Source organism: Lolium perenne, chromosome 6 (assembly GCF_019359855.2).
Source record: "Lolium perenne isolate Kyuss_39 chromosome 6, Kyuss_2.0, whole genome shotgun sequence".
NCBI lineage: Eukaryota > Viridiplantae > Streptophyta > Magnoliopsida > Poales > Poaceae > Lolium > Lolium perenne.
The window spans coordinates 59547475-59571899 of record NC_067249.2 but is presented as its reverse complement, the minus strand read 5'-3'; the positions used below and the strand labels follow the sequence as shown (position 1 = coordinate 59571899).

The 24425-nt window shown below is 47.8% G+C and overlaps 1 protein-coding gene and 1 long non-coding RNA gene across 21 annotated transcripts; both read left to right on the top strand.

Moving 5' to 3' along the window:
* The first annotated feature begins 2041 nt into the window (after positions 1 to 2041).
* Positions 2042 to 2965, top strand: LOC139832165 (uncharacterized). Its single transcript, XR_011746841.1, has 3 exons — positions 2042 to 2470; positions 2565 to 2810; positions 2897 to 2965. It is a non-coding gene; the product is annotated as an uncharacterized lncRNA (long non-coding RNA).
* A 58-nt stretch (positions 2966 to 3023) lies between these two features.
* On the top strand, positions 3024 to 22466 carry LOC127308105 (glycosyltransferase family 92 protein Os08g0121900). Of its 20 annotated transcripts, XM_071821746.1 has the most exons (22): positions 3028 to 3165; positions 3303 to 3424; positions 3520 to 3624; positions 3737 to 3917; positions 4375 to 5100; positions 5418 to 5603; positions 5883 to 6033; positions 7608 to 7688; positions 8474 to 8558; positions 8700 to 8770; positions 14542 to 14592; positions 14672 to 14728; positions 14806 to 14879; positions 15108 to 15705; positions 15939 to 16031; positions 16116 to 16301; positions 16415 to 16470; positions 17017 to 17126; positions 18304 to 18422; positions 18516 to 18949; positions 20790 to 20880; positions 22154 to 22466. In XM_071821746.1, the coding sequence occupies exons 14-18, from the start codon at positions 15358 to 15360 to the stop codon at positions 17021 to 17023; spliced, it is 690 nt and encodes a 229-aa protein (XP_071677847.1). In that variant the 5' UTR covers positions 3028 to 3165; positions 3303 to 3424; positions 3520 to 3624; positions 3737 to 3917; positions 4375 to 5100; positions 5418 to 5603; positions 5883 to 6033; positions 7608 to 7688; positions 8474 to 8558; positions 8700 to 8770; positions 14542 to 14592; positions 14672 to 14728; positions 14806 to 14879; positions 15108 to 15357; the 3' UTR covers positions 17024 to 17126; positions 18304 to 18422; positions 18516 to 18949; positions 20790 to 20880; positions 22154 to 22466. The 20 variants fall into 20 exon arrangements, with proteins under 20 accessions (XP_071677837.1, XP_071677840.1, XP_071677835.1 ...); XM_071821743.1 differs by having other exon boundaries at positions 14672 to 14879; XM_071821748.1 differs by adding an exon at positions 21527 to 21815 and having other exon boundaries at positions 13970 to 14879.
* Positions 22467 to 24425: the final 1959 nt, after the last annotated feature.

The window sequence follows — 24425 nt, the reverse complement described above, 5'->3', positions numbered from 1 at the left end:
TTGATTCTCCATAATAGGAACTGTGATAGAATAGAACCCAGGACCAAATTCTTCACTGCCATAAAAAGGTGCCTTGTAGTCCCATGGTTCTCTGTTCTGACATACTTCAAAATGATGTTCACCACAGCAATTCATGCAGGATCCTTTGAACTTAACGAATCTATTATCAGCAGCCCTAGCAGTAGACACATTCAAGCCCAGAACCGGTGGTGGTACAGAGTACCCCACTGGCTCAGGCAGAACAGGAGGTACTGGGGGAACATTCAAGCTAGGCACAGATTGTTGTTGATTTAAACTAGGAACTGATTGATTTTGATCCAAACTAGCATCAACTCTATCAGACCCTGCAGCAGCAATCGAAGGTGGTATAGAAGAAGAGTTGTTCAGACTTACATCAACAGATCTGTGAAGATCTTCCCCATGAGAAGAGTCGCCAGGCAGCATCTCAGCTCGATGTGCCCAACGATCACGCGCATGAGCTTCATCTTCATTGCGCCGCTTGTCTGCCAGCGCCCTTTCGCGGGCCACACGCTCAGAGATGCGGGACGCCTCCCGACGATGATCTTCATCCAGGCGCCGATGCTCCTCCACACGGCGGCGCTCCTCAGCACGCAACCGCTCTTGATCTGCAACCCTTCTATCCTCTTCCCTGCGGCGTTCATCTTCAAGTCTCCATTCCGCATCACGGCGTCTCTCCTCTTCCCAACGACGCTGTTCATCACGCCGATCCGCCTCGGAACCATGTCGAGGACTATTGGCGAAGTAGTTCCTTGGCGGTGATCTTCTCGGTGGAGTGCGTCTAGGGCCACCATACCGTCGATCCATCGGTGGAGGTGACTACAACACATGCGCGAACGATGTACGGTCGCCGGTGATTACTCCAGACCAATTTTGTGGTGGATTTGGGGCGGGGATTGGGATCTGGGCGTGAGCAGGTGAGGAACGAAGATGACGACACCCGTATGGTTGGATCTAGGGTTGATCCGAGGCGGAGAGGGAGCAGATAAGGGTCGGTCGTGCACAGTACTGGGCTGAGGCCCAGAGAGAGCAGAGGCCGCCATGGATCGGGCCAGACCTTGTCCAAAACCCAGTCGAACCACATCACAAACGCGGACGCAGGGCGGTTCGCGACGAAAATTGCGACGAGAAACGTCATCCAGCTGCGTCTCCGGCCCAATTTTAACCCACACACCATTAATCCATCGGCTCGAACCTCCATTGATCGAATCCAAACACACTTCGGGACCAATTTGATTCAAATTGTGATCAAGCACCGAAACCCTAGTTTCTGCAATCCTTACGAAGCCGGACTCCCGCACGATCCTGCCATCGGTGATCGAGATAAGAGCAGCCTTGTGTACCTGACACACCGGTTGATGATCGGAGGAGAGGACGGAGGAGGCGGAGGTAGCGACGGTGGCGGTGGTGGCGGCCGTGTTGGGGTCGCCCGTGTCGCCCGTGTCGCAGGAGCTCATCATTGGTTGTTCTTCTGGTCATAAGATCACCCATCCAAGGAGGATCTTATGCGCAAGGAGGATCTTATGCGCTAGGGTTCCTGCATGCGCAAGGAGGATCTCACGATGAGGGGCGGTGGCCTGGAGAGTAGTCCCGCCGGCATTGACGAGACTGGAGAGGAGGGCGCCGCCGGTGTCCGTTCCACTGGAAATCGGTGTGTCTGGCTGCCAGGCGGAGCCCACACTCGTTTTCAGACGTGCCGCGAGGTGCCGGCGCGCCCTTGACGACGGGGCCGACACGGGGTTGATTCTATTGGGCTAAAAAATTGGCCGGCGCCGTTTGAAGCACATCGGTGTGAGCTCATTTTCACTGTCAGCCCCAAAATTCTATCGGGACCGCTATCGGGAACGTCGGTGGAGATGCTGTTACATGGCCTGATTTTGAGGCGAGATACCTGGTGATTGATTCCAATTTTTCACGGCCGTGTTACTGTAGCTTGCGACGAATCACGAAATTCGGGCCGATGTGCGGAAAGGAAGTACACCATCCGGCCCGATTTAGTTGATGTGACGCACGTTTTGCAAAAACCACCTCAACAAATTTCCGACAGAACTAGAAGTCCTCCCACTCTCTTCCTCTTGCTCCACTGGCTCGCTCTCACGCCGCTCAGCCGCCGCCCCGCCCACCTCCGCCCGAATCCTCCATCTTGCTTACCCCCGCTGGGCTGCCGCCGCCTTGCTCCCAGCGCTGGTGCCGCTTGCGAAGAAGTCGCCGCCGGGAAAGGTTGGATTTTTTCCGTCCTAGACATCGCCGCCGCCTTGCTTCTGTCCTGGCGTAAATGTCCGCGCCCGCCGCCGTCTCTGACTCTCCCTAGTCCCCCGCCCGAACCAAACTCAGAGCCGGAGAGTTGAACGGGAGGAGCCGCCGCATCAGCTTGTTCGCCATGTCGTCCAGGGGGATCGCGCGCGGCCGCCTCGCCGAGGAGCGAAGGGCCCGACGGAAGAACCACCACCACGTATGTCTCGATTTCATCCTCCCCCTTCTCCTGGTGTCCCTATCGTAGATGTCGCCTCGCCGACGGCTGATCTGTTTCCTCCTGGTCCTCGCAGGGCTTCGTCGCCAAGCCGGAGACGGTGACCGACGGCACGGTGAACCTCATCCGGAAAGCAAGCGTCCCGCGCCTCGCCGATCGATTGGTTGATTTATTGATAGTCTCGAATCCCCGGGAACACCCACCTACTGCTCCGCTCGCTTGATTTTGATGCAGTTTGCTTTCGATCCTGGTTAAGCTGCTTTGGTGTGGACCTTGTGAAGCTGCTCAAAAGGTTATGATTGTCCATCTAATGGGACCGTAGGTAATTCATCTATTGATTGATTTCTCGTGTTACTTGTACGTCTCATAAATATACTGGTCCTGAATGTGTTGAGGTCGGACCTGCAGGCGAATGGGGAAACTTGCAATCTTGGCTGCTGTGGAACGGCTACCACGAGTACGACAGCAAGGCTCCCGGTAATCCTGTTAATTAACCTGCCAAGAGCCCCTTCTGCAGTTAACTGTTCTTGTAATCCTGCTAATTAACCTGCTAAATAGCCTCTTCTGCAGTTAACTGTTTCTGTAATCCATGAATAACTTTAGGACTGGGCCGTCACGTTAATTCCGGACAGAGAGCCACATGTGTTTTTAGATGCTTATAGAGACAAAATATAAATGTATGTAACTTGTGCAGCTCAAGTTGGATTTCCAGTTTATTTGCTATGCCGAAATGGATTTCATCTTAGTTTCCTTTGTCTTATAGCATCAAGAACTGCTATCTGATGCAATGTATGTATTCTTAATCAACATGCAGGACCTGGTTCATGAATCAATGGAATTATCGGGGCAGATGACTGAACAACAACTCAATGGCTCAAGTAATATCTGTTGTGATGGAACGAAGGTTTCCTCAAGTAGTGATAAATGCCAACAAAGGTCATCATCCCAGAGATCTCAGTGTATTGGTGACTCAGTTTTTGTTCATCTCACTGACAAATCAACTTATTTCTGTCCTTACCTTTTTGTGGCAGGCCAACTCTTCCAAGCAAGCCACAGCCAGCAGCTAACACTCAGAGAACCAATGCTTCCAGCAAAACAGCAGCAGGCAACAAGAAACCTCTAAAAAGATCTATCTGGTACTTCCCTCTTATCTAGCTAATCACTTTATTTGCAACAAATCTCTTCTCCTTCGAAGACTTACCGTGCTAATTAATCATGATCTCGTTGTGTTTTTGTCTTGGGATCTAGCCATGAAGTTCGCCAAGGAGTACCAGAAGCATATGACCGGCATGGAGGAAGATCTGCAAGCTCTGGGGCTGGAGCGCCTCAAAGAAATGATCAAGAAATACCTGCTCCCCACAGGGCCTCGGCGACGAGAGAGACGTCGCCGTCCCAGGAGGTAGCCAGTGCTCCGGGGCTAGCCTATATGGTAAATAGCCATGTTAACCTACTCTGGATTCTGTCGTCGCTTAGGTGTTGGCACAAGGAGCAGTCAAGAACTTGGTTGAACATTTTCCCCTTATTTTGGACAATCAAATCGGGAATGAACTCAACCTAAGTGGATCTTGGCATTGGATTCACATTTCATTTTGCGTGTTTAGCTCGTAAATTAACCTATGTTTGGCTTACAGTGCTGAACCTAGCCATCACTATGATCCCTGACAACAATAGGGCTTTATAAAGTTCCAATTATGCTGATTACCCTGCATATGTTGTCTTCTTTTAAATCCTCTTATATCGTACTGTCAAAAAAAATGCTTATTGTGACATCAAACGTATATGTGAAAACGATTGGGGGTTGATAACACTGTCTATGAAGAATTAATTTCATGTGGACTGGAACTAGAGAGATTTGTAAGGTTCAATGATCTATATCTCAATTGCAGATAAACTACATTCCTCGGCCGGCACCCGCCAGAAGTACCTACAATCCGAGGAGCACAGGATGCCGTGCTGGTTACAGAGCAGACTTGCAATGCACCCGGTTTAGGAACAACATGCCCGTTCTGTTGATGATGTATCTAGATGGCGTGGTGGTCGCGGTGGGGGCCAATGGGTGAGGCAGAGTGGGCAACGAGGATCTGCTAGATGCGGGGGACGGCCAGCGGGGGAGCTCGCCTCTGCTCCCTGGAGGCCCCGCCTCCTCTGGTCCTGGAGCGGTCGCGGATGGCCGGCGGGGTGCAGGATCACCGTATACGTCGAGCACGCGAGCCCAGCTCCGGCGCGGCGCCGGACGGGGACGGAGCTCCGGCGCGGGTTGTGGACGCCGGGGTCAAAGATGGATTTTGATTTGAGGACCACGTTTGAGAAGAATAGAACTCGCGAGGGGGTTTTCACAAAATGATAGTTGTGCATGGGCCGAGTCATCTAAATCGGGCCGGAGGGAGTAGAAAAAGTACAGCTCGGTGGAGGAGAAGGAGGAGGTGGCCATGGAGGAATGGAAGTGGAAGACGTGCGTGTTCGCCATCACCTTGGGCATGCCGGTTCCCCTGCTGCTGGTGGTCAACATGTGCTGGAGCGCCATTACCGCCGCCCTCGCGCTCGTCCTCCTCGACTTCAAGAATGTCCGATCATGCCTCGAGAAGTTAACTAATCAATTGCTTCTGCTTCAGGTGTATATCTTTCTGTCTGCAGTTGAATTGAATTTAAGATTAGCCACACATGTGCAGATTTTACTCTTGTTTACATCATGTTAAGAAAAAAAAAGTTAGAATATGTACTATAGCAGATCAAATTTTCCACTGTGCTCTTTCTGACACTAAAATCCACACTCCAATTACCAGTTGCATCTCATAGTAGTTAAAATTGATTGAAATCTTAACATATCGGTCTAACCAGTGGTTAGTTGCAATCCAGAGATGGTAGTTCGGTGGTGTTTATCTGTACCCTATTGTTGCTTACTGTGGCGTTGCTGGCAAACAAATTTCAGGTCTCATACCCACTGCTGCGGGGTGTTCATCACCGTCGACGGCTTCAGTAAGACCAGCACTCCCAGCACATTCTGGGAGTTCATGCCTTCATGGAGCCCTATGCGCGCATCAACACGCTGACCGGGTAGTCATCCTTTTGTTGGGGATCCTTTTCCTCTCTAGCGTGGCGTCGGATATCCCTACTGGTTAGTTCTTGTCCCTCCCCATTGCTTAAAAAGCATACCCCACTGTAGCTCAGCTTGTCAGGTGATATAATTTAGCTTGGATTGGCCGTGTTATCAAGTCTGAAGCTATTATAGATTGGTAGCAACACTGTCAGGTCCAGAACTTCTTTCGGACCAGCCAATCATTAGAAAGAACATTAACAGTTGAACATTTCTTTTCCAAGTCATAATTCATAACTCATGTGTGTCAATATATGCACCACTTATCTGACATACAGAATGCTCTGTATTTTGCTTCAGTCCTGCTACTCGGTGCGCGGGTGGCAGCCTCGGTAGCGAGATCTCCCCCCAGAGTGGAGACCAACATGTGGCTGCTCCTGGCCTGGGTGAGCTCGGTGGCTGGCAGCCTCTCACTCCTGGGCTCGGCGGCCAACCTAATCGTTGGGTCGAGGTAATTTTGCAACTTCCCTTCTCTTGTGTTATTGCTGAAAACTTGTGCATGTTTTAAGATCACCCTGCTTTTTTTTTTCTTGAGTGATCCAAGTCTTTGAAGGTCCTTGAGTTTATGGTTTTAACTAAGTTGTGGTTATCAGATCACCTAGTTGCTTCACAGTGCACATTTAGTTACTTTTAAGCATGTTCTGAGTTGCGGGACGCACTACATGTACGTAGTTGTTTCAGAGTGCTCAATTAGTTGCTTTTTTAGCATGTTCCAAGTTGCTGGACGCACAACATGTTATTTTACAGTGTGCATTTAGTTGCTTTTTAGCATGTTAAAAGTTTGTGCACACACTATATGTAGCTGTTTTGCAGTGAATATGTAGTTGCTTTAACCAGGGTTAGTTGCTTGTCCCATTTTATTTAGTTTCTTTAGTGTTCCCTCTTAAGTTGCCTTTTCATGCATTATTTACAGGTGGAACTGACATTAGTGGAAGAACTGACATTTGTTGCGGGTCACCATATAGGATGAGTTGTAGTTTGAGGGTTATCCCTATGGATGAGTTCAGCCCGACAACGCACAACTAGATTAATTGCGGGTAGAACTGACATTAGTTGCAGGCATCCTATAGGATGACTGATTTGCAGTTGAGGGGTATCCTATAGATGAGTTTAGCCCGACAACACGAAACTCGATTAGGTGTAGTCAGAACTGACATTAGTTGCAGGAAAAACCGACTTTAGTTGGAGGCATCCAATAGGATGAGTTGCACTTGAGGGGTATTTATGGATGAGTTTACCCCAACAACACTGAACTAGATAAGTTGCTTGCAGAATTGACATTAGTTGCAGGCATCCTATAGGATGAGCTGTAGTTGAGGGGTATTCCTACAGATGTGTTCAGACTGAGAAGACGGAAGTACATTAGGTGCAGGCGGAACTGACATTAGTTGCTGGCAGAACTGACTTTAGTTGCAGACATCATATAAGATGAGTTGTAGTTGAGGGGTAGTCCTATAGATGTGTTCAGACCAAGAAGACGGAACTAGATTAGTTGCAGGCGGAACTGACATTAGTTGCTGGCAGATCTGACTTTAGTTGCAGGCATCATATAAGATGAGTTGTAGTTGCGGGGGTATTCTTATAGATGAGTTCAGACCAAAAAAGGTGAGAATTTCCAAGCCCTGGTAACCTGATTTGTAGCAGCACGCAATGGGAATGGAGTTAAGAGTACTGATTCATGTGAAAACATGGACAATTGCTGAGAATATGAAGTAAATTTGGACTTATTGAACTGAATTGCTATGAACATTTGTGATTTAAGAAAAATGATGATATTGTGGTGGTTTAGTTTGAAATGTTATCCTCAGATATGTAGGTTAATGCCTTTTGTAGTTATGCTGATGCGTTGTGCAATTCTCCTTGTTGTTATGTGTCCTATGGGTTAAATCATATTTTTGATTAGCTGAAATCTGTAGGTGGTTTGTGGCATTGGTGTTATTTTATACATTACCTTCTGTTTTATTACAACCCCTTCTATTTGCTGAATTGTGGAGATGGCTAACATCGTTAGTTCATGATATGTAGGTTTGGGCCATACTTCTGTCAACCAATTATTGCTGGGCTAGGATAAAACGATCGGCCATTTATAGACTGCATTGGTGCCAAGTATGTATAAGGTCCCGTCTTCTCAATATTCCATTTGATTTGGATATGTCTGTGTGCTATGTTGCATCCAGATACTTCCAGTTCCATATACATGATTTCCAATGGGCATGTGTATGATACTGAAGAGTATTCTCTTTATCAGCTTTGGCTCAGTCATAATCCTCACACGTATTTAATCAGTGGTTAAGATGGATTATTTGTCAATTGCCATCCATTTGCTCCTTATTTCTATTAAATTACTCCACGAACTAAAATATGGCAATGATAACTGTAAGATGTATGTAGAGTGCCTTCCCTGGAAAACATGGATATTAAACATTGAAGTTCATAAAACACCAAACTAGGGCATACAATGCACCAGGAACAAGTAAATGACTTAATATTGGCCTATATATTATAAGGCAAATGATTTGGAAGGGTTGTATTGTTTCAGGGCTGGCCAGGAGCCATACATACTGTCTTGTTAATGTAGATACTACCTCCGGTCTAAAATAAGTGTCTCATTTTGTCTAGATACTGATGCATCTAGACACATTTTAGTTATAGACACATCCGTATCTAGAAAAAGTTGAGACACTTATTTTAACACGGAGGGAGTACATGCCAATATCCATTTCCATCTGATCTGTACTTTCCTGGGACTGTAGTGCTTCATGCCATGTCTCTTGTAACGTGATAATATTGATTCTTGTGAACCCTAATGCTGGCTTCTTATTTAGCCAATATCCATTTGGAGTATTATATAGGTAGCAGGTAATCTGATCAAAAGTGCTTCCTTTATGCAGGGAACTGGCAAAGGATTCTGTTGTTTCCAGGCACTGCTTCGGATCATTACATGGTGCTCGTGAGTCCATGTATTAACCAGACATGGTCCGTTTACTTACTTGAGAACTGTGTACATCATGATATGTGATATCATAAAACTAATACTACCTTTTGTGGTTAGTAATTTCCGTTATCTGGTTTTGTACTGCAAATTTGACGATTTGTTCAAATTTTTGTTTGGTAAAGGAACCTGAAGAACTGTTTGGGATGATCTCGCAAGCATTGCTGTCTTCTGTTGACCGTGATTGCCTCATTGTGTAAGTTCCACATATCTTAAACTCCTACATATTACTATACCAAAAATATGCATGTGTCAAACTAAAGGACCTCCAGCACGAAAATGATTGTTTGTTCTGTTTTCGCTCCTACCTTTGAAACATGCCACTGAAAGCACATGTGCCTGTGTATGCACTTTGTTACAGCACACCTTTGCAAATATTGATTGGAAGAACTTCATTTGATTGTCATGCGATCATTGCTCATGTGCTTCCGTTTGACCTGATGATACCTCCTGCCAGTATATGACATCATATGACCTCTATGATAGTTCGGACTGTTTGGTTCATGTTTCAAGGTTGCCACTCATTGCAAGTTAGCTATATCAGACCACTTAGGGTCATATACTTTTCGAATTGTGGTAAGATTGCTTTAGAGTAAGCCAACGTATTATCCACATTCTCTTGCATATTCTTGATGACCCAGCTCATGCATGTTTGACAAATAATGTGGGTACAAGAACGAAACATGCTGGGACATCTTCACTATTTTTGGATCACACCAACCTACCATTTACTATATAGTAACCCCAGCCCCAATATACCCATCACTTTCATTATGTCGTTACTGCATAGGAAACAAATTCTCCCACACAAATGCTGATCTTCGGTAGCATCAGCTGATCACTTTCATTGTGTCAACTTATAAAATGCTAAAAAGAAGATGATCTGTAATAGTCCGTGGCAGTCACCTGACATGTACAGCCATGCTCATGTAACTGCTTGAATCAATTCCTACAAGATTTTGACACGTCACACATAAAACTTACATTCCATTTTGATGTCTTGTTGCCCATGGGAGAGCTGGAGAAAGGAGGAGGAGAAGGCCCGGGAGCTGCAACGCCTGTGAGCTATAGAGGCCATGATGATCATGGTTTCGTGGCGACGGGATGATGTTCCTCCGGCCAGTCGAGCTTGACCTCATGGGCACGGTCGGTGTGGTGGCGCCTCTTGGTGTGCTCTGCTGGCGGTGTCAGCGGAAGCCGAGCAGCTATTCCGGTGCCACTTCTGCCGGCACCAGTTCTACAACACTCGGTGGGCACCACAACACGCCCGAGCGTGAGTGCACACTCGCAAGGCGCCACACGGCATGCCTCCGCCATCCACGGCGCAACGTTGCTGCGCGAGCTTCTGTGCTGTTTTCATTCATCAGACATCCAGAGGACGCCGCACGGCGGTGGTTTTGAGCAAGGACCAAGGGGGACGGCAGGTGGTGGTGGCCACTGTGGTGATGGAGATAAGGTGCTGCCAAAGCTTGACCGACGAGATAGCACCAACGTCGCAAACGCCACCAGAGGCCGGCCACCACCAGGAATCGACCAACAGAGCTCACCGCCGACGAGGAACACCCAGAAAGAGCACTTCGAGAAACACCGCGGGTGCAAAACACCAAGGCTTTGCCGAGGAGGGCAGACCGGTGCCACCCGATCCAAGGATCTTGGGTTTTCACCCGGAGAACGTGGAGAAACCGCACCGCCACCACGACGCCTCCAAGAAGGGAACGGCGCCCGCAGACGCCACCGCTGTGACCTAGAAGGGCAAGGGTTTCCCCTGGCAGATACAGTTTACAAACCACACGGGGTAGCGACCGTCGCCCTCGCAATGTACTGTACCACCGTCACACCGCACGACTCGCCGGCACCACGCCGTCCCCACGGCCGAGGGAGCCGGCCAGCATCAGAGTCCCTGGCACGCCCGCCAACCAACAAGACTCCCACTGTTCAGGGCCGCCCCGGTATCCCACCCAAGCACCTGTCGACCTGGGGAAACCGCGGGACAACGCTGTGAGGCCACCGAACGCTCACCAAGGCGTAGGGCGGCCACCGCGCATCTGCACCATCGCCGCTAGATGGGAGGACACTCCACCTACAAAAGCGGTCACTTTCAGCACCCATGGCTGCAGGTGCCAACTGATCTGGGACAGATGTGGGCTCGAAGGGGCCTTGCCCCGGCCCAAAATCGAGGCGGCCCGGAGGACCGCTCTACCCACCACTGCGCCTGGAGACCTCCAACCCGAGCCAGGCATGTGTTGCACCGCCGCCGGCCACAAACCCCGTCGCGTCGGTCCCCACCTGCATCACCTTTGACCGTCACCAGCGCGCCAGGGCCGAGGTCGTGCCGGCTGTCGTCGGTGTCACTCCGGGAAGTAGCTGACGCCACAAGCACCCCGGGAAAAGCTGTCTCCACGCAGACGCTGAAGCTTCGCGCCTAGCGCCTAGTACGATGCCCTCGCTGGCTGCGGAAGGCCCGCGCCGCCGCCACCGCGCGAGGGGGAAGCCCCCCCCCTCGCCGCGTGGGCTTTGCCCGGCGATGCCCTCTGGCGGCAGCGAGGCGGAGGGGGGAGGGAAGGGGGCTAAGGGAGGAGCGCCGCCAGCTCGGTTGCTCGCTGGAGCGGCGCGAGAGCGCTAGGGTTTTATGATCGATACTTTATTCATCGTAACCAAAGCTATCACCAGCAGATTCAAAGTATTGTAAATCTAACTCTATCTTTTTAAACTTGTAATCCAACCTAACTCTATCTTTTTAATAATAATGAAATAAAATGCAAAAGCCCTTTGCTGTTTCTTGAAAAAAAAACATATCAGTCCTTAGATCTTTGTATTGGAGTTGAAGCTAAAGATTTCATGATATTTAATGAGTTATAAAAGGAATTCATATCATGAAAGCCAAGTATTGACGCGCAAAACCTGTGTTGGATTGTTTCGATAATAAAAAGGGAAGGATTTTGATGAGCATTTTTAATCCACAGCAAGAATCTAGAAATTATGCCAAGTATCGGGATGTATCCTTCCACGAATACGAGTTCGAGCCGGTTTGTGCGTATCGGGACGTATCCTTCCAGGAATACGAGATCCAGCTGGTTTGTGCGTATCGGGACGTATCCTTCCACGAATACGAGTTCGAGCCGGTTGGTGCGTATCTGGACGTATCCTTCCACTCCACGAATAGGAGATCGAGATCGAGCCGGTTGCTTCGTTGCGTCAAAGTAACGCGACCGATTTGATTTGAACCGACCCAAATTTGGACGGGTTTCGTTGCGTGAAAGTAAAGCAACCGGCCCGATTTCGATTCCAATTCCAATTCAGGTCCATATATTCTCAGAATTCCGGGACCCAGATCCAAACTCTGTCTCTGATTCCCCGAGCAACACAGCGCACGAAAACTCCCCGCGCGCGAGCGAAAACGCCCAGCTTTCCTCGAGCCGCCGCCCGCCGCCGTTCGCAAAGCCGCCGCCCGCCGCCATGCCGAGTCGTCGCCGCCGCAACCGCAAGCGCCTCCTCACCTGCGTCGGCGCAGCTTCGGTGGGCGCGCTGCTCTTTTTCGGCGCCCACTCCTCCAGCATCGGCCTCGGCGGCGGTACTCGGCCGCAGCAGCAGGACCAGCTCTTCCGGTCGCCGGGGCCACCGCCGCCGGAAACCCTAATGTCGATGCCGCGCCAGACGTCACAGGCCGATCTTTCCTTCGCGCGGCGCCTGTTGCCCAACCGCCACCACTCCCCGCCGCAACTCCGGGAGGATGCCGTCCTCCTCCCGGACCGGGAGGTTCTCGTCCTGTCCGCTGACCCTGCCGTGGGGAGCGCCATGTGCGTCTTCCAGGGTGGGGCGTCCTCCCCGGCGCGCGCGCTCGGGAGGCTGCCGGGGCCCGGGCGCCACGCCTACCTCTGCCCCCTGCCCGGCTCAGAGCAGCCGCTCCAACCACCACCGCTGCTGCTTTCATCTTCCTCTTACTCCTCCTCGGCTGCTCCCCCTGCCACTGCCCCTGCCCCTGCCGCGGATTTCCACAAGTTGCTCAGTTGGAACGACAGTCTCGTGTTTGATTCCGCCCCTCTCCCCGGAGGCGATCTTCTCCTCTTCGCCAAGGGCACGAACAGCCGCCAAGGGGTCATCAAGACTGCCACTTCCAACATCCAGTGCATCTACAGCAGAGACTCCGATGGCACGGTGGCCTCCTCCCCCGCCACCACTTCATCCCAGCAGGTGATCAGGTGCCCCCCTCCACCGTCTCCTTTAAGTTCCAGCAACCTCCATGTCACCGTAGCCCTCAACGGCCAGGAGCCTTTACCCTCACTTGCCACCTACGATCCACAAAACACTGCCTTGCCTGTGACACCTGAAAGGAAATCGATCTGTGCCTGCACCATGGTTCGAAATGTCGCCAAGTTTCTGCCTGAGTGGGTGAGGTACCATGCAGCAGTGGGTGTTGAGAAGTTCTTCCTATACGACAATGCAAGCGAGGATGACCTAGCAGGGCAGGTCTCTAGTTTGAACTCTGCTGGCATTGATGTCTCCACCGTGGCCTGGCCCTGGACCAAAACGCAGGAAGCAGGGCTTTCTCATTGCGCAGCCACGAATCAACCTTCCTGCGAATGGATGGCATTCATGGACGTTGATGAATTCATTTTTTCACCAAACTGGAACGAGGTCGAGAAGCCTTCGAAATCGTTGCTTGACTCGGTTGTTTCCGTTGATCCGGAGGTTGGCCAAATATTCCTCCCCTGCTACGATTTTGGTCCCTCTGGCCAAACAGCACATCCGCAGGAAGGGGTGTGCCAAGGCTACACCTGCCGGCTGACGAGAGCTGAGCGTCACAAATCATTGGTTCGCCTTGATGCGGTGGCAGATTCGCTTGCAAATTCTGTACACCATTTTACACTAAAGTCTGGTTTCCACAAAATGTGGACTACTTTGGCTCGCATAAACCACTACAAGTATCAGGCTTGGACGGAATTCAAATCCAAATTCAAACGACGCGTGTCAGCATTCGTGGCAGATTGGACAGATCCTGTTAACCTGCAATCCCATGACCGGGCCCCCGGGCTGGGAGTTGATCCTGTCGAACCAGTTGGCTGGGCGGAGAGCTTTTGCGAGCATAAGGATTATACCATGAAGAAACTAAGTGAGAAGTGGTTCGGAATTGGGTCTGGAGGCCGTGGAGGAATAACAGAGTTCAACTCTAACGGTGACATTGCTCCCTCCCCCTCTCTTCCATAGCTTATAGTAGTAATATAAAATAACTAAAGCTAGTATATAAAAAACACTCAACTTGCCAAAAAAATAAAAAATATAGCCCTTAACTTCATTAGTATACACATTTTTACAAAGAATCAAGGCATGCCATTTTTACTGTTTATACCTGCATATTACAAATCTCATTGCTAACATCAGTATGTTCTCCTTGCAGTTTTCTCAGCCATTCACTGTCAGACAGTAATCTGCACTTGTTTTCTTCAAATTGAGCTAGTTTAGGATTTCTGGCCAATGATGATATATTCTGGTTCAGCTGTTGCAAATTGACCACTGCAGCAGTATGCACTGATGCACCATATTTACCTTTTGGTTTTATTGTTTTTTGGCACCTGATGCTCTTTTTGCTGAAAGTGTAAAATCCACAAGGCAGACACATCAGGAATTTGTTTCTCTTTCGACTTTACTTGGTTCAAATGATTAAAAGCAATCAATCTGAGGCGGATCAAATTTTTGCATGGTCTCTTCGACGCAAATGATATATATGAATTAATCTAAGGCCTTCTTTTTTCCTGGATGTTTTTTCTGGTGCAAAGGATATGTGCATGAATCCATCTGAAACTCATCGGCTGGTAGAGCCTTGTGGAGAATAAAATCTGAGGCCAGATGTAGCTTAGCTCTTTTTGTTTCACTTTTGTTGTTTGGGGTTCAGTGCTTGATTCTCTTGTTTTTCTTTTGACTGCATGGTAGTTTCTGGTTTTGCATGAGGTTATTATTGTTTTTTTATAGGTTATTGGCATGCTTCTGTTCGGTTTGCGTCACCTGTTCTTCTGGGTGCAGGTACGGTACATTTGGGAGTTTGAGTGTTCAGTTTTTGTTCTTATTCTGGTTTTTGATCTCTTGACTCATTATTTTGCAGTTGTAGTTTGATGGGCGCCAGTGGCTGCTGCTGCTGCTGCCGAATATCGATATTTTGGTGGGCTATTTCTTTTTCTAGATGTCTTGGTTGTTCTTCAATATTTTATGGTTGGAGTTTTTTGCGGTTTCTGACAGATTACAATTTTCCCCGAGATCCCACCATCCAAGGAGCTCGTGCTAAAAGGACCTCGCCCTTCTCTTGTGTCGAGGTAATTTTGCAACTGCCCTTCTCTTGTGTTATTGCTGAAAACTTGTGCATGTTTTAAGATCACCCTGCTTTTTTTTCTTAAGTGATCCAAGTCTTTGAAGGTCCTTGAGTTTATGGGTTTAACTAAGTTGTGTTTATCAGATCACCTAGTTGCTTCACAGTGCACATTTAGTTACTTTTAAGCATGTTCTGACTTGCGGGACACACTACATGTACTCCCTCCGTGCAGAAATGTAAGATGTTTTCGGTTTCACGGTCAAATAAAATCACGTTACGAAACATTTGAAGTTTCCGGTTCTGCCCTCCGTCCCGACAGCTCCACGCCTCCATCCTCTCCGCCGCACCCACTCTGCTCCACCGACGGCACGCGACGCTGCCAGTCTCCCGCCGCCCCTCCCCACGCGGCCGGGTTGCTCCTATCTCCGCCCCTACCTTCCCTCTCCGTGCCGCCCCTCCATGGCCCGCGTCACCGTCTCTCCATGGCCCGCATCGTCGCCGCCCCTCCATGGTCAAAGCTTGCCTTTTTTATGTCGTCGATCTGCGGGGAAAGAAGATGGCCGATGCGTCGCGGTGGGGAGGGACCTTCCCGTGCTGGAGGCGCTCGATCTGGAGAGGCCAGATCTGCAGCGGCGGTGCTCGACAGTTGCATCAGTGCTGGATCTTCTTCCCGGTGGCTTGGAGAGGCAGGCAGATTGCGGGGAAGATTGCAGGACGGCTCCTACAGCACCAGAGTAGCGGGAGGACGCTGCCTGCGCCTCGGAGCACCGGGCCGCCGTCAACTTCAACTTCTCCGACCAGCACGACGACGACTGCCACCACCTCGACCAGTAAGCCCTTCTTCCCTGAACTGGATGATCAACAACGATGGTTGTCATTATCATTAGGCTGCCCTTGCCCTTTTCAGCTACTTGCTTTAGTTGTTGTGAACTTGTGATGGCAATAGAACCCTTGAGATTAACTGTACACTGGAATGAATTGCAATTTCAACAAATATGGATCATATCCTTAAATCAATAACCATGCTTAATTACTTACAGCTGATGTACCCTTTTGGATGCAGATCACCGAGAATGTGTACAAGGAGCTTGAGCCAAGCACCAAGAAGCTACGGTTCTCACTACCATACCTGCTCCTGGCTTTCCCTGTCTACCTTGTAAGAATCATTGTGCTCTGAATCCTCAAGTCTCAACTGAAAACTGCACTCAATCTGACTTCTCCAATGCTTTAATGTTTGCAGTGGTACAGAAGCCCCGGAAAGAACAGCTCGCAGTTCAACCCGAGCAGCGATCTGTTCACCCCCAACGAGAGGCGTGATGTGATCATCTTGACCACTTGTTGGTTCACGGTGATTGCGCTCCTCATCGCAATGGTGTATGTGTTCGGACCGATGCCGGTGCTCAAACTGTATGGTGTCCCATATGCTGTAAGCAACCATGCAGAATCTGCAGCTGTTAACTGTTTTGTTAGTAGTGCTTGCTTTAAGTCACTCGGAGCAACTAAGTGAATGTGGCATCATCTGATGTTCATTTAGAACAGGTGTTTGTGATATGGCTTGATTTGGTGACCAGGGCCTCCCTTGGTATCGCGGCGAGGTACGTGCTATATAAATTCACTTTTTTGTTCAGGAAAGTATACTAATTAATTGCAAGTTTAGTAATAAATGAATAACATAATCTTCTACACATAGTTAATGAGTTATGTGCAGCCTATTCATTCTTCACTTTGTACTTCTTGTCATGGCATAGCTTGTGTACTTGTCTTGCAAATGAACTGGATCGCTTGTATTGCATTGTTGCAGTTAATGAGTAATTGATTTTGCGAAGAATCTCCTTTTCCTTCTTTACTAGTGAAACTGACTGCAGTATATACAGTTGCACAGATTGCCTGTTTGATCAACTATGGTGAATAATTTGATTAGTACTCCATGACCTTACTGTCATCTTTCTGAATAATTTGATGTCAAATTTTGCTTATTACTCCTACTATGTTATGTCAATTATAAGAATCTCTGAGATGTAATGAATTTTGCTACTCAAGTTTTTTTTTGCAAGGAGTGTGCCTATTCTTGCCTCTTTGCTCACAAGCTCCTGAATATCTACAATTCGATTACTCCTAATTTGGTCAATATCTTTTCGCAGGCAGTGAAACAAGCAGCGATGTTGGACTCGGTTCAGTTCAGAAAGAAGTTGTTTGTGTAGAAGAGGATGATAATGTGCACCGGAGTACCAATTCAGCCATGAGATGCATGGTAATCTGCACTACTCTAAGTTTCTTTACCGGTGATGTCTCATGCAGTCTGTCAGTACAATATTTTATTTGTTATGAACGTGTCACTCTACAGTAAATAAAATGCAGTGTTGTTCCATATTAAGTTAAAGATGCCAGTGAATTGCTAATGTTGTCAGAACATGCACTTCTTGTTTATTTTTCAAGTTGCATCCTCACGCACGGCACAGAAAGAAACAAACAATTCCAGGTTACTTATGCATGTAACTGTTTACTTATGCATGTTTCTGAACAAAAGTGCAAGTCATATACATCAGTTGAATGCTTGGTCAATAGGTAGAAATTTCAGTAGCTTGTTTCCACTGCTTGCTTGCAACAAATTCAGTTAACAAGGAGTAGGTACTTGTGCTTGCTTTTGCTTCCTTGTGCTTGTGTTGCTTACGACTTTTGCTTGTGCTTGCTTCCGTGTGGCCCGCCCGTCGTAGCATTGCAGGTCTTTTCATTGCCCGCCATCTTTAGCTATGCACCTACCTGCCTACATACCCGCTCTCGGCTCAATAAAGAACAACTAAGCTAGGTGCTAATTCACCTACCATTGCAACACATACCACTTCATCACGACAAGACAAGCAAATAATCTAACAAATAACCATTGTATAGAATTTCAGAATTGACACAAACTTCTATATTTATCTCTTCATTTGACACGAGTTATTTATTTATTTAGTTATAATTCTTAAACATGTACATCTATGTATCACAGGGATGTCAATCACAAACCACTACCTTCATCACCAATAGATTCAATTATTTGACTGACAAATAAGAGGATCTATTGAATTTGTATTTTTATAGAATTGTAGGCATGAGTTACACATTGTTTTGCTGTTCTGGGAATCTTTTAAAGTGCTTGTGTATGATGCATGCTCTAAAGTACAGTAATAAGAAAAGAAAACCAGCTGAGAGCAGATGGAAGTGACCATAGATTCCACTTTGTTACTACTCCAGTAATAAGAAAAGAAAACCCACAGATAGCAGATAGCACTTATTTGTGTTGCCTTGAACAGGAAATGCTTTACAGAAAATGCAAATACAAGTTCATGATTTAAACAACTACTAGCCTGACAATAAAAGCTTTTGTATGAAGCCAAACAACTGTAACAGTGATTTTGCTTAAACTTTTTTGGTGCTTTGGACAGAAATTGAAGAACTAAAGGTAGCGATAACCAATGGGTTCTACCTGCATCTTGGTCTGGAGCATAACCTCCTGTAGGTGGAGTGCAGCTGACTGGTGGAGTGCAATTGAGATCCAACAAAGGTGGAGTGTTATTGAGGTCGAACATAAATGCTGCCATGGTGTGTACTCCTTAGATGGCAGGCCACTTATCTTGTTTTTTCAGTGATGTTGCAGGGTTGTTTGGCCGGAGCCAGAGACGGACATTGCGGAGGCGAGCAGCAACAATTTGTCAGCGGCAGGAGCCTGGAGCAACTGGAGCGGAGCTGTCGTGCTGGAGATCGATCGAGGCGATCTTGGAAGAGGATCGAGAAGCAGCAACCAAGTGCTCCTGGGCAGCGAGGAAGAGGATCGAGCGGAGCTGCGCGTGCTGGGGATCCTAGCGACCTGGGGATCGAGGGGACCAAGCGATAACCTGGGGAGGAGAAGCAGAGCCCAGGTCTGGAGGCCAGGAGGAGCACTAGCGACCTGGGGAGGGGGAGAAGCGCGACGACCCGGGGATCCCTTCTCAGTGCGCCTCCTGGGCGAGGGATCGTGGAGGCCTGGGCGCGAGGTGGAGTCACCGGCAGAGGGCGCCTCGATCTGGGAAGAGCGATTCTAAATCTAGGAAGGTACCGATTCAAAATCTAGTAAGGGCAATGTTGTCTTTTTTCCTGTTTTCACCTGGTCGGAAATATTCTCCCAACGTCTTACATTTCTGGACGGAGGGAGTACGTTATTGTTTCAGAGTGCACAATTAGTTGCTTTTTTGAGCATGTTCCAAGTTGCTGGATGCACAACATGTTATTTTACAGTGTGCATTTAGTTGCTTTTTAGCATGTTACAAGTTTCTGCACACACTATATGTAGTTGTTTTGCAGTGAATATGTAGTTGCTTTAACCAGGGATTAGTTGCTTGTCCCATTTTTATTAAGTTTCTTTATTGTTCCCTCTTAAGTTGCCTTTTCATGCATTAGTTACAGGAGGAACTGACATTAGTGGAAGAACTGACATTTGTTGCAGGTCACCATATAGGATGAGTTGTAGTTTGAGGGTTATCCCTATGGATGAGTTCAGCCCGACAACGCACAACTAGATTAATTGCGGGTAGAACTGACATTAGTTGCAGGCATCCTATAGGATGGCTGATTTGCAGTTGAGGGGTATCCTATAGATGAGTTTAGCCCGACAACACGAAACTCGATTAGTTGTAGTCAGAACTGACATTAGTTGCAGGAAAAAACCGACTTTAGTTGGAGGCATCCAATAGGATGAGTTGCACTTGAGGGGTATTTATGGATGAGTTTACCCCAACAACACTGAACTAGATTAGTTGCTTGCAGAATTGACTAGATTAGTTGGAGTTTTTTATGGTTTCTGACGGATTACAATTTCCCCCCGAGATCCCACCATCCAAGGAGCCAGACGCGTGCTAAAAGGGCCTCGCCATTGCTCGTCTTTCCTGATTGCCTGGCAGGATATGCAACTACCTTTTCTTCGGCAACAGGGCATGGAGACTGCAGGGATCTTCTCTGGTTGTTTGGTTAGCTTTGCAACTGAGTTTTGTCCAATCTTTCTGGGAGAATTACACATTCTTTTCTTCCCTATTTCTCTGATTTGTTATTTCTGCAGTTTGATTTCTTGGTTGTTTATGATTGGGAGGAACTGCTATTGTCAGAGAGAGAGGTGTCACCAGTCACCCCCTGCGTTTCTTTGTTCAGCCCTCAGTACACAGGCAAAACTCGGTTATTCTGGATCCTAACCTTGGGCTAACCTCTCTCCTACTCTTGCTCTTTATGTGTGTGTCCTCACTTATTCTTCAGTTTGTTACCTTGCAGCCAGTATTATATTGATACTAAATCCATGATAGGTACGCGATCCCTGATCTCAACGACCTAAAATATTCTTTTGGAATATGAATCGAATAAGCATCACCATGTTTTCCTCCTGTAGGAAAAATATGTAGTATCAATTCCTATTCTACAGTTAAAGAATATGTTGAAATTCAGTTGGCCTACATGCTCCTTAGTGTCCTTAGATCGGTTTGTTTTTCGGGGAGGCCGACCCCATGCTTTCTAGTTTCTGGAGTAGGGGTACTCTAGTTCTTTGATCTTATCTCGGCTAAGCTGTATGCCGCAGCATGTAATAGCGCTTGTGAACTGTGGCTTCATTAATTTAAAGTCGGGCATTTCATGTCTGTTATCTAAAAAAACAATCTTAAAAAGGTTAATTTCACTTCTCTGGGCGATTTGTTTTATGCTTTCCCTCCTTTTGCCGATTATGGTAATTCAGTTGTCCACCTAAAAAACTTATACTCTATGCCAGTAGTTCAGACAAGCATTTTATGACCTTTCTTTTGTCGTCCGTGAGGTCGTAATTTGATATTGTGCACCATCCCTCTATTGGTCCCACAATATGTTATATATGTATTTAGAGCTTTGTCTCCTTTTGCTTACAAACTGTTTTATGTAGGTTTGGGCCATACTTCTGCCAGCCAATTATTGCCGGGCTAGGAGAAAATGATCAGCCATTTATATGTACCATGGATTTGTATTGGTGCCAAGTATGTATTAGTTCTCGTCTTTCTGCGACTTTTTTCCTTTGTTACTTCTCAAAAGTCCAATTGATTTGAATTTGTCTGTGTGCTAATGGTTCGTTCACATACTTCGATCTACCATGTGCATGTGTATCGTAGTTATCAGTATTCAGCTTAGGGTTAGTCATAATCCTCAGATATATTTAATCCTAGGTCGAGATTGATTTCTTGTCAAGATTCATCCTTTTGCTCCCTATTTCTAATAAGTTACACCAAGAACTGAACAGCGGTCAGTTGTAACTGTAAGATGTATGGAGAGTGCCTTCCCTGAGAAAACATGAATATTGAACCAAGTATTTCAGGAAAACCAAACTAAGGCATAAAAAGCACTAAGAACAAAGAAATCACTTAATATTGGCCTATATATTACTACATAGATGATTTGGAAGGGTTCTCTTGTTTAGGGTTAGCTATGAGCCATACAAAGTTGCATTGTTAATGTAGGCAGTATGCCAACATCTATTTCCGTCTGATATGTACTTTCTTGGAACCACATTGCTTCATGTCGAGTTTCTTGAAACATGATAAATATTGATTGTGTGGATCCTAGTGCTAGCTTTCTTGTCTCGCTATTATATCAGGTAATCTGATTAAAGTGCTTCCTTTATGCAAGGAGCTGGCAAAAGATTTTGTGGTTTCTGGTACTGTTGAGAATCAGTATATGGTGCTTGTGAGTCCATGTATAAACCAGACATGGTTCGTTTACTTGATTGAGAAATGCCATCCAGAGTGCCATAGTAATTTCCGTTATGTGGTTTTGCACTGTAAATATGACAAATTCTTTGTTCAAATTTTTATTTGGTAAATGAACCCGAGGAACTATTTGAGACAATCTCACAAGCATTGTTGTCTTCTGTTGATCCTGATTGCCTGAGTGGCTGGGGAGGTTATGTTCTCATTGTGTAAGTTCCACATGTATCTTGAACTCTTACTGTATGCATATTATTATACCAAAAATACACATGCGAGTATGTGAGCATCTTTCTGCTAACTGAATACGTACCAACTTATTATGTAATTCATTATTTGGGCAGTTGCTGTGCCAAAGTGCACCCCTTAAAATGCTAACCCATTCAAAACGTGTTTGATATTTGAACATCAGGTTTGTTGAACCAACACTGCTTTGTTATTATGCACAATAACTTTAGTAATTGTGCTTGTGAGCTCAGAGAAGAAGGTGCTTTGTCAGTTCATTTGAAGTTCTTCCTTACATTCTGAAACTTTATTTTCCTGGTTGCAGAACGCCCACTGAAGTTCAGAAGAGAGTGCTCACGGGAAGGATGGTTCGCAGAAGTTCAGGAGAGAGTGCTCAAGGGAAGGATGGTTCGCAGCACCTGTAGCCCTAGATCACATAGAAGATTATTCCGTCATTCGACCTAAAACCTGCGAGGTCCGTTTATTTCAGAAAGTAAAGAACCTTTAGCATGGAACATATATATGATTTCTGATTCTGTTCTCTGTCCTACAACTTGGAAACATGCCACTGAAGGCATGTGTACTTTGTTACATGCGTCCTTGCAAAAATTGGCTGGAAGAATTTCGTTTGCGCTGACTGTCTTGGTTGCTCGTCTGAGGCTTTTTTTGACGTGGTACTGAACCTGATCATTGCACATGATATGTCCTTGTACTAAGGTTTGCCACTCTATGATAGTTTGTTGAATTAGATCAATTAAGGTCGGAACTCGTAAGCCGATATGTCAGTAGGCTCCAAAACTGGCAAAATTGCTTTTGATTGCACCGATTCTGATGACCAAACTTAAGCATGTCGTGACAACTTTGTATATGAAAGAAAAACCTTTTCCTTATCCCATTTTGCGACATAGAAAATGAAATCTCCCATACGAACGGAGATCTTTGTTTGCATCAGCAGATCGGTGTTTTGGCTTGCGTGCCGGAAGTCAAACAAACCAATGCCTGCATGAATGTCAAACATAAAGGCTAAACTGTAAAAACAAGATGATATATGTAATAGTCAGTCTTAGTCGGCTGACATGTACAACCGTGGCCCATATCACTGCTTGATCAATTCCTACAGGATTTTTACACGGCACGCAGAACACTTCCATTGCACTTTCATATCTCGTTTCCCATGGTAGTGCTAGAGAAGGGAGGCGAAGGCCCAGGAGCTGCAGTGCTCGTGAGCGCCAGCGGCAGAGAGGCGTTTCTCCGGCCGGCCGAGCTTGATCTCATTGGCATGGTCGGTGTGGAGGCGCCTCTGCCTGCTGTGCCGGCCGGCGTGTCACTGTCGGCGCAGGCCGAGCAGGAGCCGAGGCAGCTGTGTCACTGTCGGCGCAGGCCAAGCAGGAGCCGAGGCAGCTGTTCCGGTGCCACTACTGCCGGCGCCAGTTCTACAGCTCGCAGGCGCTCGGTGGGCACCAGAATGCGCACAAGCGTGAGCGCACGCTCGCAAGGCGCCACGCCGGCGTGCCGCTGGCACTGGAATGGGACGACCGCGCGTTCGCCATCCACGGCGAGGCGGCACCGAACGACCTTCCGAGGTGGTTGCGTGCATCGAACGTCTGCAGGACGACGGCGGCGGTGGCCGGCAAGGACGAAGGGGAGCGACGGTGGATTGATGGCCGAAGTGTTGCGCACTATGGTGATGGAGATCAAGAGCTGCCAAACCTTGACTTGACGCTGAAGCTGTAACCGCGGTCCGTAGGTACGCATGGAGGCATACGCGTGTGTACTGTGTAGTTAGAGCATCCCCACTCGTTGGCGCTCCCCACGCCCAAATCCGGCGAAATTTTCGTCCGGATTGGATGAAGTTTTGGCGTGGGGAGCGCCGAAGTTCCAGCCGTCCCCCCGGCAGGAAACCCCCAACCTCGACCATTTGACATATTTCAAACAAATTCAACATAAAATTTAACAAGTTCGGCAAACAAGAGGACGAAAATTGCTGAAACAAATTCGGCGATAACAGTACAATGTTTAACAAGTGCTGAAACAAATGAAGCACACAAATTTCACAATTTTTCAAACAAATTAAGACAGACTAGTTGGCGTCGGCGTTGGCGTTGCCTCGGAGCCTCCATATGTGCTCCTCGTCTTGGGCGGCTGCTGCCATCTCTTCTTGCATAAGCTCGACGAACATCTGCTCCTCCTCTTCGTCCGAGTCCATGGCCGGCGAGGCAAATGGACGAACACCTGACGGGCGAGGTCGAGGCAACCCGAGCCGCGAGCGACGACGAGCAAGCAGGCCGGAAAACAGGCCGGCGGAAGAGCAGCCAGATAGGCCGTCGTCCAAACACGGCGGAATATAGGCAGGTGGGGAAGGAGTGGCGGCGCAATCTGGGCAACAAGCCGGCGGGGTGGTGCCGGCGGCGAGAGAGATACGAGGGGTGGGGGAGAATTTGAGCGACGTGGCGGTGGGGTTCGTGCGTCGAGTCACCGACAGATCGGGCCCTTCCCCGCTTTTCACTCGTCCGGAGTCCCCGAGAGCTCCCCGGGGGGCCGGGGGGGGGGGGCGTGGGATCGCCGGATGAATTTAGGCCCAAATCCGGACGAAAACG

Coding starts and splice junctions, on each gene's coding strand:
- LOC127308105 (XM_071821737.1), top strand. CDS start 12,031: ATGCCGAGTCGTCGCCGCCGCAACCGCAAGCGCCTCCTCACCTGCGTC.